The 22209-nt window shown below is 35.5% G+C and overlaps 1 protein-coding gene across 2 annotated transcripts in view; it reads right to left on the bottom strand.

The window, feature by feature from the left end:
• DNAJC1 (DnaJ heat shock protein family (Hsp40) member C1) overlaps positions 1-22209 on the bottom strand; it is a 108937-nt gene that overhangs the window by 63846 nt on the left and 22882 nt on the right. For both annotated transcript variants that reach the window (XM_066316388.1, XM_066316397.1), the window contains exons 2-4: positions 7762-7863; positions 6939-6985; positions 655-820 (exon numbers count right to left, since the gene is read on the bottom strand). In XM_066316388.1, the coding sequence (XP_066172485.1) occupies positions 655-820; positions 6939-6985; positions 7762-7863 (315 nt within the window). The remainder of the gene's footprint in view (positions 1-654; positions 821-6938; positions 6986-7761; positions 7864-22209) is intronic.

Raw genomic sequence — 22209 nt, 5'->3', positions numbered from 1 at the left:
GTCCAGTTCTGTCACTCATGTGTATCACCATAGCAATCAAAGTTTTCTAAGAGGAGAAAGCATTCAACTTGCCTCCTTTCTCATTCATCAACTTCAATAATGCAGTGGAAAATAAAAAAATGTAAATAGATGCTAATGTATGAATATTTCTCAAGTTATGCTTAGTTTTTTTCTTAGTCTAAGTGCAACAGACTTTTTATATGACAAAAAAAATTTCGAAAAATAATGTGATTTATACTCCTTACCAATTCCCATCCTGTTAAGAAAAACCCAAAACAAAAAAGCATTTAGCTTAGAACAAAGGCAAAACAAGTATGACTTTTAAACAAATAAAAGCTGACTATTTTAAACCCTAGGTATGAATTCTTCATCAACAAATAATAGACTTTCTCTTTTCCTTCCAGCTAGAAACCCAGGACCAGCTCTTGCAAGTAATTACCAATTCTAGAAAAAATAAGTTGTTTTTAGATTACTATTTCCGGGATGCTGAATGTCTCATTCTGTAATTAACATCGTTTGAAATAGAATTATTTTAAAATACGAAAAAACAAATTCAAACCAGGGGAAGTGGTAGAGATCTCTATAATATGCAAACTCCTAAAAGAAATTCAGTACTAATAACTGAAGCAAGTTTGATTTATTACCAATACTTACCAGCTGTTTTTCCAGGTAGATTGACCAAACCACAGCATAATGACCCACTGTGAGTATAATGAACAAGAGTAATGCCAGCTCAGCATTGCTCATTTTTCTCACCCGCCTGTAGTAGAACACAGGCTGTCGCCAATCTGGTAGTCCATTGATCAGAATATCATCATACCTACAGTAGCAAACATAACAGGCTTTCATGGAGAGCTAAAAATGAAATAAGCCAAACCATCCAATTATAAAACAAAAGATAATCCATGGAGTGCTTGAATAATACACATACAAAAGATCGTTTAGTAATTATTTTTTTTAGAGAGCAATGCCTTGTTTTGTCAGCAGATAGGCTTGCATGTGGAAACAAACAGGCTCCAAACACTGGGGCAGAGAAAAAAAAATTCAAATGTTCCTGCAACACTTATTCCCCTCCCCCCCCAAGTTCATTCACTTTTGAAGTAAGAGACTCCCAGAAATGTTGAAGTGTTCTACGTGCCCAATAATCAGTGGGCAGGTCTCCATGATCGAAGTTAGTTACAGCCCACTAACAACTAAATAGGTAGCCAAGAACAAATGTCTCCAACACTAGAAACCCTTTTTTCTTTTACAAATTAAATGCCCAAGTACTGGGGGGAGGGGAGAGGTATCTCTGCTCTTTGTTTTTGTCCTTTAGTACCACAAAATCCATTAGGTAAAAACATGCCAGACCTACACATTCTTTGTAAGATAGGAGTTTAAATTAGAGGCTTGATATTGATGTTTGAAAACAAAGCTCACCAGTTTTTGATTTTCTATTTGAAACTATTTCGTCTTCAAAATCAATCTATTTTAAAACTGTATAATTACTAACCCTACCAACTGTACCGAAACTATTTTATGACAATCCCTTTTCCTTCACACAAATGTCTTGAAATATCTTAGTATGTCTGAGGTCCTTTATTTACAGTATTTGCTCAATTTAAAAATAAACAAACCACAGACATGCAAACCAGATTTTTTCAAAATTAACTTTTCAGAGCAAAGTTTCAAACAAAATTCTCTACAGTAAACCCAAAAACCTATATGTTCAAGATGCACAACCTGTTAATCTTAAATTGAACACAACTCATTACATATTCTAATCACACCATTTCCAGAATTAAATCTGCACTGAAAGGCCTAATTTGGTGCAACACATTGACCAAAATATTTTAATTAAAAATATTCTGAGTTAGTCGCAGGCCTAATTACAGGAATAGAAATAGGGCCTATATTGTCATGCAGGTCAGTAGAACTCAGTAGTAGGTTTTTCTCAAGTAAATTGACCAATCCAGGAATAATAGCGCAGCTGCTAAACTGCCAGTCTTGACATGTAAATCAATTTAAATGCAACAACTGCACTAGCTACTTTGATAGTTATTAAATTGATACCTTGGAGATGTACTAAAAAAAATTTCCACAAGCAAATTCATTTTAAGCAGAAAAAGAAACAGCGGTTTTCAATTAAAAATATACCTTAATATAGTGCATATCCAAAAAACTAACTTCTGAAAATAAATTTGTTCAAGTTGGCACCATTATGTCTGCATAAAAGATATAATACCTCGGGATTCTGCTGTGTTCTGAATGATACCAGAAGTAAGATTCATATTACAAAATTCTGTCTTCCATTACAACTATGAGAATACTACGATTAATATCTATTATTGTAAAATTTGAACTAATAACTTTTTTCCTTTCCCAGTAAGTCAGAACAAATTAACTACTGATACCTTAATACAAACTCTGTTCAGAAAAATCGCTTATGATGTTATTTTAAAATTAAAATTTGTACTTAATTTTTGTTTAAGAAATAAATAGAAGTTTTAGCTTTCAAAAATATTAAGACATTTACAAGGTTTTAGTGATAATAGAAGAGAATATTTTAGAAACAGAACCATCTTTAAAACAAATTAGGTTGATAACAAGGTTTTCCATAAAATGTTCCTCCTTTGAAATCTTCAGAGAAATACATTTACAATCTAATTTATAACTAATATACATTTATTAAGCAGTTGCCTTCTTATATATTAAGGGTTGTTAATTGATGTACCGAAAAAGTGGCTACTGATTAAATAAAGTCCATATATGCTGATGGTAACAATATAGTAATATGTAAACCAAGATTTCGAACTAACATTTGGCAACCACGTTCTGTTATAAATTATCTGTTAAGAAAAAATAAATTAAGACAGCAGAGCCTCTTGCATTAAGTGCTTTAAACAGCACTGGGTATTTACCAGGCTATGGCTGCTGTTCTGAACAACAGCCTCCACGGATTAAGGCTCCGAATCAATGCTCTATTGATTTTACTATCAATGAGCATTATGGCTCACACGACTGGCCATTTTAAGGGAAGATAGCTTCTATTATAACCCACTTTTTAGAATATATACTGTTAAAAGATAAATCACTGCTTTCAATAGTAATTAAGCTCTGTATTTGAAAAATAAAGATATCAATGATTTTTAGGTTTTCAACAGGAAAATGATCCTACTGAGACTCAGAAGCTTTCATAATTTTTAAATCTTAATTTTCAAATTTAGAATGTGATTTAATTAAAAGCAATTTCTCATTAAATAATTCCTGTATAGACACTTATATTAACTATGAAAGACAGTTAATCCGTGTACATCCAGAACTACATTTGGAATTTAATTACAAAGCAATTCTGTTCTTTTGGCAACCTATATTAATTGTAACTCTGCGCAGGAAAAAAAAAAAAAACAACCTGAAAAGAAAAGATACATCTGCAGGGTTTTTTACACAAACATATGCACATAGAACTCAGCAAATTTTTCACATATGATTTTACCTACTAGTTGTCTCTGAAATGTAGCAGTCAACAAGCTACCAAAACCCCAAAGCACCAGTACAGAAACAGAAAGCCAAAAACATTCTCCACTTAAAACTATGTTAAGTATTTATTTTAACATACTCAGCAGTCTATAAAAGACTTGGTAGTCCTGTACTAAAAGTAAAAAATTTGCAAGTTTATTAACATTTCCTTTTTTTCTGTAAAATTTCATAAAATATTTTTTAGAGTTCATTGTGAATCAATTACATTGCAAGTAAAAAAATCCAACTGTAGTAACTAATTACAGTATCATCAATATTAACATAATTATAATTTACTTATTCCTTTAAGAGAGCTACTGCATTTCATATTTCAAATAATTTTAGAGATCTGATGTATTATATAACATAACTTTGAATTAATGAGGACTATTCTGAACTATGGAAAGATTGCACTGGTGGATTTTATTTTGGGGGGCCTATTTTCCTCAGGCTGTCAAAGACATCCAGCACAACATCAGCCAGAACAATTTATACCTATGAATACAGACATTTAATTATTAATGAGAACTAAGACAGACACCTTTCTTACTCTATACAAGTGTATTTTGATCCCTTTGCAAATGTTTCCTGTAATCAAGTCAACATTATTACAGAGGAGTGGCCTGGTAGGAAAAAAAAAAAGCTCCTTAAAAAGCCAACAAACAATGGAATTAAGACCCAAGACTTTTTTTTTTTTTGTCTAATTACAATTAACAGAAATGCATAAAACTGTCAATTTTTTCATAAAATAAGAATATCAAAGGCTAATAAAATTTACCGCCATCAAATTGATTTACCAATAAATGCCCCAAAAGTGAAGGGTATTTCAGGAAATGCACCTATCTCCACATACCCTAAAGGCAAAATTTTCTGTAGAATTTAACACTGGTGTGTGTGTCCGAAACATAAAATATTGTGTTCTGCTGCATGTATGTTTAATTTAATGTTAAACAGTGAGACAATAAATAATGCTGATGCATGCTTATTGTCAGAATTTTAATGTTCTGACCATGTTTCACTCAAAAGTGTGTAGGAGAGAAGTACTAACATGGTAGTATTACTCTATTATGCAGTATTACTAATGATACTGGTATACTTCACAAGCAACTTTTCTCAAACAAGAAAACCATGTTTTAAAGCGCAGTCATATCACTGTCAGTAGAGGAACAGTAATATTTTAAGAAAGGCTTCTGCCATCAGATAAAGTAAAAGTTCACTGATAAATAAGAAAATACAAAGGCTTTAGAAGAATAATTACATGTAGATAGCCAACAGATCTGCCTTTTTAAAACACTGTTTCTGTATTCACACAAATGAACAACAGCTCTGACATTCACCAAGAATGGCATTCACGGAGAAGGGGTTTTATTGTTTGAAAATGAGTTCATCACTCTCTCGTACAGTGCAGGACCTTATTCCTGCCTTTGCTGCCTCCACTCACTACACACACCAGGAATGATTACACCACTTTTGAGAGGAACAGGAAGAGCCAGGTCCAGCTGACTTCACTGCACAGAAGTAGAAGCCTGCAGCTCGCTCCCCTCTCGCCTGCCCCAAACAATTCAGGTGTCCACTGGTGAAGGGATTCCCAGCTCAGCAGCCAGCCTAAGGCTGCAGTGAAGTTTGTGCCCAGTGTAGGGACACTGACTAAGCTTTGAGCCTATTCTACTATGTCCATCACCTCACACAATTCAAAGCCAAATATCACCATTTAAAGTAGAAAGATTCCAAAAAGTAGTAACTCCCACCATTTTCCTTTGGTGTAAGCCTCAAGTTACCTTACAACAGAACCAACGTAACAGGGAGAGCAGCTCCTATCACACTTCCTGAAGACTTGTATTAGAGATGTGCTACAACAATGCCTTACAGGCCACCCTCTGCTAACGAGCTCAGACAGAGATTGTCATTACACTGTGCAATAAACCTGATCAATACAGGGCTTCTCAAAGCAACGAGACCATTTACCTCTGCTCTACAGGTTATTTCAAAACTCTGCATATCATTTCTAGAAAATTCCCTGAAAGCAAACACTGTTTAATCCACCACATTTCTATTCATTCAACTATGAAATCAGTATCAACCATACATCCATGTTGCGCAAGAAAAATACGACATTGTCTATGTATTAAATAAGTTAGTGACAATTAAATCAATCTAAGATAGAACAAACTACTGCTGCTTTAACTTCTCATTTTTAATCACTGATGCACTAATGAACACTATTTGAGTAAGTTAATCACATTTGTGATCTATGCAAGGCTTAAACCATAATTTTTGCAAGCTATTGCATCACAGCTTCATGCAAAAAGCTTCTATCACAGCTGCAAGGAAATTCCTACAAGTTCCATGAAGGAACTTAGCTCCAGAAAAGCAACACTCTGAAGTGTATGCAAACAATGCTATAAACAAATATTTGGGAAGATCCTGGGGATAACTCACTTCAAGTGGCCTAAAATCATTTAGCTAACTTTTTTTTAAACTTTTGTTAAGTGTAACTTCACAATTAAATTCTCCTTAGATGGATGAAATAAAAAACCAAATTTCCAAGAGTGCTTCTATGAAGTACATTTTCATGACACTTGAAAAGGGGATTATCAAAAAAGTAGATAATCTGTACTATAAACCCTGGACTCCTGCCAAGACATCTACAAAGCCAAAATCCTTTCAAGAAATGTCGCATAAAACCCCATTTAAAGACTTGTAAGCTGAAAGATGATCTACTAAAACACTAACCCAAAAGCAGAAGTCTTTCAGTGCCTCAGTTTTTCTGATAATCATTGGTTGAAATTACTATTTGCTTAAAAAGAAGGAAAAAAGTTCAAAATAATCTTCCAGAAAGCAAATTAGCCCCAGGTTTCCAGTTCTTTATCCTACCCCTTCAAGTACTGCTGGAACTGCTCCTGAAGCAGCAAGGATAACTAGCATTTATTAAAAAAATATTTAAAAGTCTGCACTATTAGAGATAATACATCTGAAAGTAAAAAAAAAAACCTTTGAACTAAGCAACAGAAAACAATGCTGAAGACAACATAGAACGGAAATAATCCCTAAATATCACACAACGAGCCTTCTCCTGATACAGGGTGGTATGAGTGACATTTCAATAAGGGGCCAATATTTTTAAATCACAGTTTTTACATATTGACAACTGAGCAAAAAAGCTGATATAGTCGTTAAGAATTTTTAAAAAGGGCTTGAAATAACAGCTAGCTTTCAAAGTTCTTACAAGTACTAGTTTTAAAGGAGAAAGAACAGTATGTCATGCAAAAATACCACTTTGCCCTTCAAGCAACAAAAATCTTTAATTCAACAATTATATATAATTTACTAATTTAAATTATGCAAAAAAAATTTATGAAGTGTTACAACTAAGTCAAACAGGGTTTGAATATAGCACTGGTATGAATGCTTAATTTAAAAAGCTGTGCAATTTAACTCACCTCTGCCTCCTTTCTTCATCTTTTAAAACCTCATAGATGGCCACCAACTAAAACAAACAAAGAAAACAAAAAAAAAACCACAGGAAGATTTTACTTTATCACTGAATTTATAAAATTTGAACAGTAGTATCATATTTACATTTGCCAACAAATGACCTTTGCTAGTTTTCATTTTTCCCTACACCATTAAGGAGCAAACCCAGTGTGCAAAAGAAACAGTCATGTATTAATATACAAAGTGTCATCAGACACAAACAAGCAACTCTTATGCAAGACTTTCTTCCCATCCTGACATCTGTCAAACTGCATCTCGTGTATCCCCTTGTTTCATCCTGAAGACCTTACTAAAATTAAGTAAGCTGATTTTTGCCCCAGGTACATTTTTTAAGGCAGAGCTAATTACAAAGTCATGTTATTTAATTCTATAAATATTCAAAAGTAACTAAAATTAATTATTTTCATTAGATTATGCCTATCTAGGACTTGTGTTGAGAAATTATCAGAAATTTTCCCCACTGCTTTGGGAAGTGCAAAACATATTTTCCTCCTAATAGCATAAGTATATTTTATTTGTATATATTTATATATATATATTTGTATTTACCTGTATATTTTAATATACAGGTAAATACAAAATACAAGTTATTAAACACGTTGATTTCAAAAACATGTATTAGGTTTTGGTCTAGCTACATCCGCAAAAATGTAATTTAATGTTTAACTTACTAATTTCAAAGGTGTACCATGGGTCTTACCAAAAATATAATCAACATAAAAATTCTATTTTCCCCCTAAAAGTTTTATTGCCACACATTGCACTTACTTGCCTAAACTGTATTTCTGCATTTTCATCTTTATTCTTGTCTGGGTGTAAAATTAGAGAAAGCTTTCGATACGCTTTCCGAATGTCTGCAGATGAAGCATCCTGAAAATAAGGAAAACAAAGCAAATTGTGAGAAATCGAATCCCTGAACTTCTTGAAGATCTGAAGGCAGCCTCCTGTAGGAACTAAGGCAACGTAATTTAACAACCAAACCTGCAACCAGCCCAGCCTAAATGACTTAACAGCCATTCAGTCCAATTCATCTTTCATCTTAACTCCTTTCATTACCATACATCCATTACGACGACATTTGCCAATACTTCCAAACACTTTCTTGCTTAAAGCCTAGCCTGGGCACTTCTGCACCATTTAAAAGTTCAACTGAAAACTGAAAATTATTGCATCTGCATATCTTCAAGACAGACATAATTTCAGCAAATTATCATGCTCAATTTCCCAAACTCAGGACTTGCTAGCAACTCTTCCCTTATTAATATTTACATGCAATTCACTCCTAATAGGACTTCCATTCAACTTCAGTTTCACCATGTCTGAAGAATTGTATTTTTCTAAAGTAGCTTCAAATTGCAGTCTTGGAGCTATACTGTAGCACTGACATCAATCTATACCTTAACCATTATAAGAATTGCACACATTTTGGGAGAAAAAATAAAACTCAAATCACAAAATGATGTACCAACTAAGCTGCACAAATGCAAATTTCTGAATTAATGACTGCTATTTAGTACATGCTATAAAGATATCCAGAAATGAAGATATCAGGAGTTGTATTCTATGCCATATAGGTGTTATCCTCACCAGAAGACACACAAAACATAACACTGAAACAGAACAACTTACATTTTACTGCTAACGTGTCCAAGCCAACACTTTAGAAATCAATCGCTTATCTGACAATTTTTATTTCTTTATTTTACATATATTGTTCCTAAGTATATTCCCTCTCTCAAAATTACAGTGTAAACAGGGATTAAAAACTCAGACCTGAATTAGCTGTGGAATAGAGTGAAATAAGATAATAATTAATGCAACACTGTAATTAGTCTGCTAGGCTTTTTATTACAGATCATTACTTTAATTTTTAAATTTTTGGTTTTATAATATAAGGCTATTAAAATGCTGTGTACAGGTTTGGGCCCGGAGTGAGTAATAGAAAAAGACTGAAAGAGGGGATGGAGAAAAATGGGGGAAAAGCAGAATTTGTGAAAATTCAGCACAGAAACTATATTTTTAAGGAAGTTCGTATTTTCCCCTAATAGAAGACCAAAGTTTCCGTAGTCTCTTCCCTGTCAAAGGAAAATATTTCTGTTACTGAAAGAAGATTTCTCCTGAAAAGGCAACACATCCATTTTTAAATTTTTCCATTTAGAACAGCTACTTCTAAGGCATGTGCACACCGAAGCAGAATTCCTCTGCTCAAACAGCAGCTTGCTTCCAGCTTGATTACTGCCAATGAGTTGTCATACTGCCATTGTTTTATATGTTTGTTTTTAACTCTCAGCTAAGGGGAAGGAAGAGAGTGACTAAATATCTATTCTAAGCTCAAAGAAACATTAAATCCTTGAGACGCAGACTTAACAGAATTATATGAAATACATGTGAAAATTGGATGTAAAAATATCTTTTAAAATTAGGGATTGAGACCACGATAACCTTAACAAATAAGTACCCCTAGATTTGTATTTTGGATTAACTACAACTTACTCCCTACCATACATTTAGATGTGCTGGGTATTATCTTTGGAGCACTCATGATTAACAGTTAAAAAGCATATTAAAAGCTGTTCTGCAATGTTCTTCCTATTACTTCAAACAACAAGCAAGCAAAAAAGAAGATACAGTATTTTCAGTTGTATCTGAAGAATTGAAACTTTAGTTTTATTTGGGAGCAGAAGGATTATTTGTGTAAGAGATCAAGACAAAAGGTAGTTTATCTGTTTAATGCTTAAGCAAAGCAAAAGATCCCAAGACAACTCTGAAAAAATGAAATTGCTTAAATATTTATGTTGTTTCACCTTGAGAAGTTGAGATAAAAATGTATAAATTTACAAAACTGGATTGTTCATCTTAGTTACCAGAAATAATGTAGAGATTGTTTTGTTTCCCCTCATCTACCAACCCAGTCAGCCACTTCATGAAAAACATGGGCTTGTCTTCAAACAAAATACAGTTATTTAAACACTACTATAGCAAAAAAAATCCAGGAAATAGTTTACTGGCCATGATTTTATCTAAACCATGAAAGTCATCTTTATCAACATATCAACTTATTGTAATTAAACCTCTAGAAGGTTGAAGAGTGTATTAAAATATCAACAAATAATTAAATAATGGGATATTACTATCAATTATCTTGTTACAACTGGCACGTATTAATTTCTAAAGCAGTAAATCTGCCTGCTAACCTATTCTCCACAATACCTCCAAACACAACACAGTGGACCATTGTATATTCCAAATATTTTGCCAGTTAATGCTACCGGTGGGTAATGCTAGGCATCTTCAGGCAGTGTTCCAGATCCTATAGGACCTGCCCTGAACAAAAGTCGTTGGTTTTTGAGAAAAGCCTCTCATCTCTACAGAACTTCCGACCAGTGCATAACTCTAAACAAGCTATAAAGAATAATTATTTTTCAACCAATAAAGAAACACCCCCCACACTGCTGTCAGCTGTTCTGAGAGACCTGACTCTGCTGGCCACCCTCAGTAACATTTCCATAAAAGCTAAGGTTTTTAAACACAGAGATGAGAATCTGTGTTTTCTGCAGACAAAGACATTATTTTACATAATACAGCAGAAGTTCTGGAGACTAGAGAAAGCCATGACCACACCAAAGCTTTGCTTATTTTAAAGAAACAACGTGTTAGATTGCTTTGTTTACAAGAAAAATTGCAATCTCGATTATATCTAAAGAAGGAAAAGCAAAACCTGTATAGGCATCTCAGTTAATAGCAGAAGGAGCTGGTAATGTTACAGACAGCAAGAGCATTTGCTGATTTCTCCAACACTGCTTCACGTTGGCAGGTTTTGCCACCAATTATGGCAAATAAGCCTGTCACACTGTCACCCTCATGTGGATACAAACATCATGAGTATCACCTTATTTCCTGATAACTATCCTTCCGAAGCAGTATTGTCCTATCATATTTCTGAACGCCTCTTTGCTTTGTGAAAGAATTAGTTCTCAAAAATACGTAACCTCAAGTCTACACTTAGGTAGGCCACGGTCTGGCTTCTTATGTATGGAAATACGCAAGTATTCATTTTTTAATGCCCAACACTTCCTCAGAGTGTCCATGTGTCTAGCTACATGATCTCTAGGCAGAAGGTAGAAGTTCAATCTTGTACATTTTTTAAATAATCCCTTCTATTTCAAACAAGTGTTTTAGCACAGAAACAAAATTAACATTTGAAGGAATCAACAGAATGTCAGAAGTTAAGCACATTTCTTAAGGTTCTCTGTTGGACTTTTGCATTTTTGTCTAAAGGGCAATACATATCAGTTTCAAAGAGTAGGATAGAAGTGGAAACATTCTTCTCCCTATTTATGATGCACTTTTGGCAGCTTGTTGAATTCTGACAATGAAAAATACATTACTAAATTTTATTTTACTCAGCATCATTTCCATATTCTCTAGTATTACCAAGGAAAGTTCTCTCATACTACAAATATATAAGTAGGAACACAGAAAGGAATTTTTCACAGGAAAAATAAATGAAATATACAAAAGCACATTTGCCTTCTGTTCTCTTAAAATTAAATTCCTGCTCAAGATGCACAAAGTTTTAAATCTGGTCTCCTCCTCTGCCTATACACATTCAGAGTCCCACAGAGTTCATGTCCACCTTTACAATAAATCAAACAACGGATGTAGTATCCAGTACAAGTGTGTTACTCCATTGCCTTCTACTCCTAATGTAACTATGATTACTAATGAAGCTTTTATAAAAAAAAGGCTCATTGTGTTCCCAAGACAATTCTTGGTGAACACATAACATATCAGATATTGCCATAGGCAAACAGTGATTAGGTCAAGGGGAAAAAATAATCAATGTCTACATAGTTTTCACTTACCAACATACACAATTCAAAACCTAAATTGTTCCCTTGAGTGCAATGCAGTTATACAACAAGACTTAGTTACTCACAATTTAGCAACTGCTTCTAACACAGTAAATGTGCTCAATTCATCTTGGGTTTTAAATATGCCTGCCAATGTCTTCAAATAGGTGGCAGTATCATTATTAGCAATGGGAAGGCACATGGTCCAGGAACCAACTATGCAGATAGAAATCACGTTTCTATTCCTCTGCAGTTGGTCCAATCACTAGTTAATGGGGGAAAGGAAAATGACATCAGTCTATCTATTTCATTGCAGTGCTGCTGAATGACTGTGTCGAATTTTCCACAGCCATACTACGGAAGCTATATGGCAAAAAGTGACAATTGTATAGAGCACCAGCTGACTGTATTTCAAGTCTGAACTTGTAAGTAACATTAGTGCAGGCAAGCTTTCATGAGGCCTTTTTTAGCCTTCCCAAACTATGAGTCAAACCTATGAAACTTTTGCGTTTGGATTTTCTAATTCCCCCCCCCCTTTTTTTTTTTTAATTTTTTTTATTCTAGAGCAATTCAAATGTATGGGGTTACTTTGATAAAAAAAATTCATTCGGTACTTCTGTTTAGAAGAAAGCGTACGAGTCACTACTTTCCTTCTGGTGAGCATCAGCCATACAAGCTGAAGCAGAATGGTACAGAAAAGCAAAGTAAGCTTTGTAAGTTCACAATCACTTGTCTTTTTACTATGATTTCAAACCGCAGGATGTACAGCCTGTCCCACAAAACTCACAAACAAGCAGGCGCAGATAACTGGACAGAAGTTACCACCGTCAATTAAACATTGTGTCAACAGAGATCCTATCTGTTTGTCTTCATGTGAAGTCCACAGAAAACTGATATCCCTAAGTGTCAGAGACCAAACGTGACTGTAGATCAACAATTAAATATCCACTGTCCTCATTCCTTAAGCAGCATCAAGGAACTCAGTGAGACACGAAGGAGGTCATCACCCTATCATATGGGGACAGAACAGGGAGGGAGGGCTGTGACTCCACAACCCCTCTCTAGGTAACTCTTAGGATGGAAACCATATAGCGGTGGTCCTTGTCCCTTATTCTTTACCCCCTCTTTGGTTTAGCACAGGCTGACACAGACTCTCAATACCACTCCCAGATTTACTTCACACATACTCACTGCAACCTGGTCTTAATTTAAGCTCCCGTGACCAGATTAGTTCCAAGAAGTACACCTGAATTTGCCAAGTCTGCATGTGGAAAAACATTTATGAGGGAAATAGAATCTTGTAGAAAATTCCAGAGGTGGGAAGGACCTGCTGGCAATCCTGAAGAATATAACTCTAGGAAAGGAAAACAAGTGTCTCCCAGAAGACCAAGCATTATCTGTGAACTTTGATAGTTAATAGATACCAGCTGAGTTTTGGCTTAAATTTCTCGCTGCATAACCTTTGTTCAATTATCCTTTATTTTTACTGAACTTCTTTCTAAGACACTCATCTTTTCCAAGGAAGTAAAATGAGTTAAACTCAAATTCGCTGCTTGTCTACAGATGAATACTCACAGCATACGCAGGCAGGACCAGAGATCTGCTCTGCTGCAAACCCAGCCATGTGTCTCACAACATTCCATCGATTTAAACTGAATGGCAGCACAGCAGGGAAATACACAGGAACTAAAAATAATGCCAAAAAGGTGTTTTAATGCTTTTTTATGCTGCTAAGTTTTAAAGCAATTCATGAAATGAAAATGAGTACAAACCAGCACAATGTATTCCTGTAAGCTTCTGATAACTGGCACAATCCCCTCACTGGCATGTTTGTTTCCAGGGGAGTGTGTCAAATGAAAGAAGACTCTGTTTTCAGCCTAGCATGCCAAATGAATGAAAATTCTGCTGCCTCATGCTTGAGAAACCAAAAAAAGTGTTCTCCTCAGATATGTGTGCAATTATACAGGCTTACGTTTTCTTGACCAACTTCAACAACAGTATTCATATATAATTTTTTTCTTCCTTTCAGCTATTTTACATTCTGCGTTTTTTCAGAAACTGATTACTCAGGAAAAATTAGATTGTCCAAGAGAACAGTGTCACGTACAACCACAAGTTTATATTTTAACATAAACTTTGTCTCTGAAATGCAGAAAACACTCTTCAACTCCCAGTAGTTTTAGAATTACTCTTCAAATTCACAATGGATAGAGGCTACCAAACAACAACTGAGGATAACTCAAGCCAATATTGACTAATTAAAAATTCTTCTTACTGCTGTATTTTATTTCCATGTCATTTTTTATTCTGATAGTTCAAAAGGAAGGAAGTAGCAGATAGTCTTTACTCATGTCACATGCTTTTCCAGGAACATTATTATATATTTATTTTTATTCTATTTGAAATACTACATATTTTGTTTACATAGTTATGTGTGTTACATATTTTTATAATATAAATAGTTATATATATATTTATTTATATATACGTGTGTGCATATATCTTATAGGCTAAACAAAGTTGTTTCTAATGATTTCTCTTTAAAATCTGCCTATTACGTATCTGAGATTTCCAGCCTACAGCTCTCACATAAAAACATTACCTACAAAATTCCTGATCCTGCAACATTTTCAGAGGAACTAAGTTGCTACAAAGAAAGACTACTTCTTTTGCAGCCCAGGTTGGCAGGGAGAGCAAAATGTGGTGTCTCCTGCAGTGCATTTCATGCTCAATGCCTTTGCTCTCAGATAACACAGCCCCTTGATTGACAAGAGGTGACACTGTACCCAAGGACAGCTGCATGCAGTCCACATTCACCGCTGTGGAGCATGAGCAAAGACTTTGGGGTGTTGCATCTGACAAGTTCCAACCCTTCCCATGATGTAATGACAAAAACATGCTGCTGTTTGATAACTTATATAGTTTTCTTGCCACATCTCTGTTTCAGAATGTTTCCAACTTCTTTTCTTAGCATAAGGAATTAAAGAAAATTAGAAAATCGGCAAGGTGACATCTATACCACACTTTTACCTCTTCCTCCTTTTGCTATTCCTGTTGTCATTATGTCCTTCCACCAGAACTGACCCATACACTCTCACACACCTAGACATCTTCTCAAAAAACACTTCCTTGATCTCAAGTTCAAGGGTAATTTTTTGGAGGGGGATTTATAATAACTACAGACTTAGGTTTTAACAAAAACTAAATACCCAATACCTACATTTAAAAAAAAAAAAATTAATAATCCCCCTTAAATTGTTAGAGCTTCTAATTACCGAATTCCTGTGTCACCTTAACAGTTACTGTCAATTCTGTGACTACAACTTCAATTGCTAAAACTTCTCACATTTTTGCAAGGTGTTTATTACCCTCCTTCTGATGGCCAAAAAATGAAGAAGGAGCATTTGAGGGGCAAGATATAGGAAGTATGACTGAAAACATTATAAAGTCATACAAGAAGCAAACAGAGCACAATTACCTTCAACAGAGAAGTTTTCAAAAATCTATCCATTATCTTCTGCATCAACAACATTTACACGGTGAATAATCCTCACAGGCATTAATTTTGAGAATAAATATTTACTATTTATTAGCAACTTCTTCAGCCTATCAGCAGTGAAGGACACCACTCTATATGCCCATACACCCAGACACATTCACATATATATATATATATATATATATATATATATATATATACACACACACACTAGTTTAAAAACAGTGTAAACCTTACATCCTCAGCAGTCCTTAATGCTTATACAATGCTCTAATTTTTATTTGTAATTGCTGCTCAACTTCATGAAACATTTTAAGAACACAGTTAAATAGGCTTGGAAAGAGTAATATGACCATTTTTGTACGCTGACTTTAGTAATGCTTTTAATGTACAACCTTTTTTTAGACAAATGACATATGGGTACCATAAAGCTTCTCTTGCAAGTGCAAAACAAAATGGAAAGAAAATAAATCATACCTTAAATAGTAAAAGGCTCTAACAGTCAAAAATGAAAAGGTGTATCAAGCAGGATTTTATGAAGCCTGTCCCAAATCCAGACTCAGTGTTTTAACCAGCAGGTGAATTACAGAATCATGATTAATCAGGTAGTTAACACTAACCTGGAAAATCTACATGATGCAGTCAAAGAGAACTAGAATTTGAAAAGATCTGGACAAAATGGAGAATTGCTGTAAAAAAATATGACATTATTTCCTAAGTGAAAGACTAATGGTCTACATCTGGACAGAATTCATCAGCTACAAAAACACAGGATAGAAGAAAGCAGCTAGGCAGAAATGATCAGTAAATCACAAGCTGAGCGTGAGTCAGAGGCACGGTGCTGCCTTTCTGTGCCGCACAGCACTGTGACACGAGCAGTATGGCAACAAGCAGCCGGGCCATGTCACGCAGTAATTGTAAAACCTCAGCAGATTGCTGCATCTAGTTCAAACAATACAATTAAAGACAGCCAGGAGCATGTTCACATGATAAACAAGAAAAAATCTTACTAATAAGAGGTCTAGAAAAACAGAACAGTGACTTGTTCAGGGAAAGCAAAAGAACAAGGGTGACTTAAGCTTACAGAAAAGGCAGCTGACACAAGGGAAGAACATCTTTTAATATGCAAAAGGTAGCTTTAAAGGAAAACTTTAATTATTGCTTGTCTGATCTACCCAGGGCTAAGCACTATCAGTCAGTTGGCAGCACAGGAAGATTCAAGTTAGGTACCAAGAAAACATCCCATAAACAACATCAGCATATCACTGGAACAGGCTGCTCAAGTCTCCTTTACAAACGAGTCCTGCATACATTTATCAGGCGGGACTTAGATTTAACCAGCTCTGCCACAGCAGGGTACAGCAGGTCACTAACAGTCCTATATTTTAGAATTTAAATACTCTTTTGATGATCAATTTAATAATTACTCTGAAAATATTCCAACTGGATTTACTGCATCTGTTTATGTAGTTTAAAAGGTCCTAGCTGAAAGACAGTATTCTTGTCACACTGAAGATGACAGATGTTCATGCTGGAAGAGTCCGTGAGATTTTCACAAAACCTAAAGGGCTTCGAAAGGAGTAGCAAATAAAAAGAGGTAGCAGGAAACATTTCTTTGCTATGAAAACCCATGGGACCCCACTCCATGACTTGCACCACTAGGCATTAGGCTTATTTTTCCTGTTACACAGCTGCTGCTCCAAACTAAGAAAGTCATCCCAGATGATCACAAGTAAGGCATCCATATAATTTGAGTTTAGAATACTTTTCCATCCATTACCAGCTTTAACCTTGAAAGATGGTAATACAGAACAGATATAATAAGCAAGGTTCTGTGACAATGTCAGATGAAAATAAGGATTAAGCTGAACAAGAAAAACAAGCAGGAATTTCTACAAGTAAAACTTTTTTTAAAAAAATTGAACTATTACTTTTTAAATGTTCTATATTTTGGGTTATTATAAATACATCCTTAAGTGCTGCAACAAAACCACATAAATTAGGATAGGGTAGAGCTGCTGTAGTAAACCACATTCATGCACAGTAGGCATAATTTCTTCATTTAAGACAAAAAGCAGGAGCGCCTCTCTCCAAATCTTACACATATATAATATGTTTACAATATATTTATATATTTTTCATTTAATATATTTCATATTTGCTTCCACCCTCCTTCTCCTATAATATTACTGAAGGCCTCATTTTGTAGAAGCAATGTTATTTTTCTTAGGTTAGGACACTTAGAAATAGCTCTGTCCACTGAACTTGAGCTGTGAGATCCAGGTGTACCTGAGTCCACAGTCTTTTATCTGTTTCTTTATCCTCCTAGAGCCTGAAAGAAGACATGAAGCATTTGCTGAAATCAAGAAGTTTTTCATCACACTGCTGCAAAATTCACATTGTTCACTTTGGATAAATTCTTAACACTTTTTTGCAGAAAATAACCATAGTTAAATGAAAAAAAAAAAAGAAAAAATACATCTCATGTGTGACGTGGTTTTATTTTCCATGAACAAAACCATATTAGGGGAATGCCACTCTCCTACCACAAGGCAAGATTGTTCCACTATTTACTTTTGGCATATAAAACAGAAAATGTCTACAAATCCTGAGCTATGGAACATTCATTTAAGAGTTGGACTTGATCCTTGAGGGTCCCTTTCAACTGAGAATTTTCTGTGATCTTAAAAAAAACTATCAAATGTAAGCAGTTATAAGATAAAATAATTTTTCTCTTTTTTTTTTTTTAAACTTGAAACCCATCTGATCAGAAGCAGCAAAATGCTGCCTATTTTTAATCAAAGATGCTTCATTACACTGTGTTAAGGTAACTTCGAGATAATACAGGATACTAATACTTCTGAAAGCCCTAAAATACATTTTTAAATGGTATTTAATCAAAATTTATTTCTATAGTATTTTTCTCAGAAACATTGCTTTAAATAACTAGATTTATAAGGAACTACCACAGCAGCATTTGTCAAATTCTTTCCTTCTTTATTCAGAATACTTTCTACTGAACTGAGTTAGGATTAGCCCTACCCGTCATGTAGGAGAGTCGTATAATGATCCCTTTATACTCATTAACTACCATTTTAATGAGCTATTACTACCTCGGGACTCAGAAGACCTCAGGGAGGTTGTAACATGCCACTACCTATATAGTAATTCACTGCTGAGTTAGTACATAGCCTCCTTGAAAGAATATAGGAATGCCCTCCATCACTCTCTTTAGTTCAGATGCCGGCATCAGCAAAATTTTTGCATGTAAGACACATCCCAGCCTAAAACTTAGAAAGCATCTCAGTTAAACTCCAATAAGCTTAACAGATTACCATAACTACAGCCCACCATGTTAGCAATGTTTGCACACTCCTAACAAAATGAGCTGAAATCAGGAGCATTGTATGATCACTTCAGCTGGCAGTTTGATGGCATAAAATACTGCAAATCTGATCAAGGGCCAGGGTAGGAGGCAGGGGACAAGATCATTGCAAAAGGCTGTTGCCAAAATCTGCCAGAATCTGTATGAGTCATAAATTAGGCAGCTGATGCCCAAAGGTACACAGATAAAGAAATCAAGTTTAGCATTAGAAATCATCAATTAAAATTCACACAGAAAATTAATTTATAAGCAACTGAAGCCTAAGCAATATTTAAATTAAAAAATTGCGGACATATTTTAAAAGCCACATATGCAACGACTTACGATGGGACTGACTTGAAGACAGCCATTCCCATTCAGTAGCAATTTTGTATGGAAAACTGGTATTATGGTCTCTAAAAATGCTTATCTGACATTATTTGTACTGAGAATGAGCCAAATAATCCTTAAGGAAGATAATTACCTCTCAAGATTTATGGCAGCTGTGGGCAGATACTGTTACACACAGTGGCATGCTGTTCCCTGAATTGCCCTCTGTGTTTTTCAAATCAAAATGTTTTAACTGAACCACACAGGTCCAAGTAAGGGGCAGAAAGATCCCTTCTTTGCATTTCATAAAGCCACACCCTGCAAGCAGTTACTGCTCTTCTCTTCCAGTACTTTGGAGGCACCTTTTGTTGGCATCAGGGAAGGAGGGGGGTAATTCATGCTGATCCATAAACTGTCTCCTCTCCTGAACTGCAAGAGCTGAACCAAACACTGAAACACAGACAAGAGACAGAGCACAGATCTGCACAGGGAAGAGAAGCAGAGAGGATGAGCGTGAAGGAAACACTTCTGATCTACTTCAAGCGTTCTTCAGTCAGCTGAGTGCAACACCAAACAGCCTCACCACTACAAAAGGCAGTGGGTATCAACCACATATGTGTGCCTGCTTCTCTCCTTATACATAAAAATAATTCAGCAAAAACAAGCCTTTTGTGCTAGTAAGCTAGATAGTTCCTCACCACCCTCAGAGCACTGACAAAGGCACAGTAACAGCCCGTACTCAATACTTGCCCTGAAGTCATGACTGAAACAGATTGGGAAATGCTCCCTGCTCCTAAAAGAAAAATAAGTAAAGGAGCTAATGCAAGGTCAGCTTTACAGCCACTGATACTCACAGGTAGCAGTTGTATGGATTGTATTTCCCTCCCATCATGTGTCATCCACCCATAGAGACCTGTCTTCAAGTCATAAAAACAGAGTTGAAACTGAACTACTAAAGAAATCTCTTGCTTCTTCCATTTCCATTTCCCTACCATCATAAGCAGAAGTAACAGAAAAAAGGGATTTTCTTCTGACACTTGTATTTCAAGGATACCTCCTCAGTCTGGAAGGATTACAGAGCAGAAAAGAGAGCGATAGCAAACTGCAGGACCTGCAAAGTTGGGTGAGCAGAGCTGGTAGCAAGATAAACACAGTAAAAGGAAAAAAAAATAAAATAAAGAGGAAAAGCGTGCTTTTTGCTATGCCTGTGGAAAAGAAGAATCAGCAGTTGAGTGAGCAGCAATAAAAACTTGGCACAGGTTACATCCCATTAACTGTGCTACCAGAAATCTGTTTCAGCCAACTGACTGCAGAAGATAGTGGCTACTACCAATTCATTACTTGCCTCTCAACATGGGATTACAGGATTATCAACAGCAAAGATAACAGTGAAAGTTGGGAGATAAAACTGTGGCCCTGCTGCCTCAAGTAGAAACACTGGCAAATGTAGAATATTTCAAATGCATAAGATAAAACTGAAATGAAGCAAAGATAAATCCTAACATGGGTTCTCATCCAAGTCTTCAAGCTACGAAGTCAAGACTAAAAGAAAAATCAACATACAAGCGAAAATAAAATTAGTAGGTAACTTTTCACACAGGAGGAGAAGAAAGGACTGCAAGTACACAGCCACTACATGGAAATAAGCTTTCTGTTACCCGGCACGTAACAATAATATGCCAAAACTGCATTTCCCTCTGTGTCATAATCCCAGTCATGGAATCTAATCCATGAGAGCTTTTTCCCATCAGATGTAATTTCTTCTTCTCATAACTTGTCTTTTTTGGAAGGAAGAAAACTCAAACACAAAACAGTGATGGCAGAAATAGTGCAAGACCAGCTCTGAAAAAATCTGTCTCAGTAGGTACCACTGGACAACATAACAGAAATATCACTTCAGAGTGAAGAAATCAGGAAGCAAGAAGAAAGGACTAAAATTAATCTGTTTCCTCGCCTAGCTCCCCTATTCCAATTAGTACCACACAAACCCTGAGCCAACTTTAAGCAGATGCCAGCAGTGGAAGCTGAATACCCTGTGGCAATGTCAACAAAGAGCAAACAGACGTAAAGGATAAAAATATTTGGTCAAGCTCTAGTTTTGTTCTTTGAATCAAGAGAAAGCGTGAAACTTTTTAAGTAGCAAGAGAAGGTATGGTTAAAAATAATGAGATTGCCAAAAGACAAGAGGTTAATTTGATTTTAACTCCATCTGAAATGTAAACTTACAGTTAAAAAATCAGGAGATAACTGAAATATGATAAAACTAACACATGCTACAAACAATAATGAATATTCTGAACAAGTAAAGGGGATTTGGGAAGAACTCAGAGATTCCCTGAAAAGGAGCTACAATCTGTTGTGGTTACTGCTGCCACTCTGTCTTTATGCCACACAGAAGATGACTGCTTACCCAGCGAGCAGCTAGTCAGGATTTTTCTCCACGCATTTATTCATGTGCAGCCTCATCTGCTCGTAGCTGCATGCAGTTCAAACACGTTTGGAAGCTGTGGTTATTTGTTTTGAAGCCCATCTTGATGGCATCAGAGTTCATCAATATAATTCACCATTGTAGTATCTTAAGAGACAAGCAGACATTTTAATGTCTGCTTGCCTTTTTTAATATATCATAAAATGAGGCACAGATGAAGGTAAAATCCTCAGTAATGTGAGGTGCTAATTTTATCTCAGATGTGATTTTTCCAAGTGCTCAGTATCAAACAACATTTCATACATTCAGGGCACAGACTTTAATCGACTTCAGCTGCAGCTGCAAACCCTCAGCATTTCTGCATATAAGGCCCTAGTACCTCAAATTATGCAACCAGAATTGCAGAGCACTCAAATCAATTAGTCACCACTTGGGAAAAGTTTCGTTTAAACGACTTGCCAAGCATCACATAGGAATTCTGTGGCAGAGAGAGGAACAGAATTCAATCCTCAAGGGCACTTTTCCTCTGACTAGCTTACCCATAAAACCATTTCCCCCTGCCCCCCACAATCTTCTCCCCCACTCTCTACATACCCTCAACATCTACAGGTTAAACAGTTTTTACAGACAACAGTCTCTTTCAATACATAAGCCTGAAGCTGCACTGGGGCCAGATCTCTCCCTGAGCCTGAATAAGTAAAGACCCTGTAGAATATAATGTAGTGAATTAAAAATCATCACA

The sequence above is a fragment of the Sylvia atricapilla genome, chromosome 1, assembly GCF_009819655.1.
Source record: "Sylvia atricapilla isolate bSylAtr1 chromosome 1, bSylAtr1.pri, whole genome shotgun sequence".
Classification (NCBI taxonomy): Eukaryota; Metazoa; Chordata; class Aves; order Passeriformes; family Sylviidae; genus Sylvia; species Sylvia atricapilla.
Note: the sequence above shows the minus strand (reverse complement) of the source record. Positions and strands in the feature narration are given on the sequence as shown.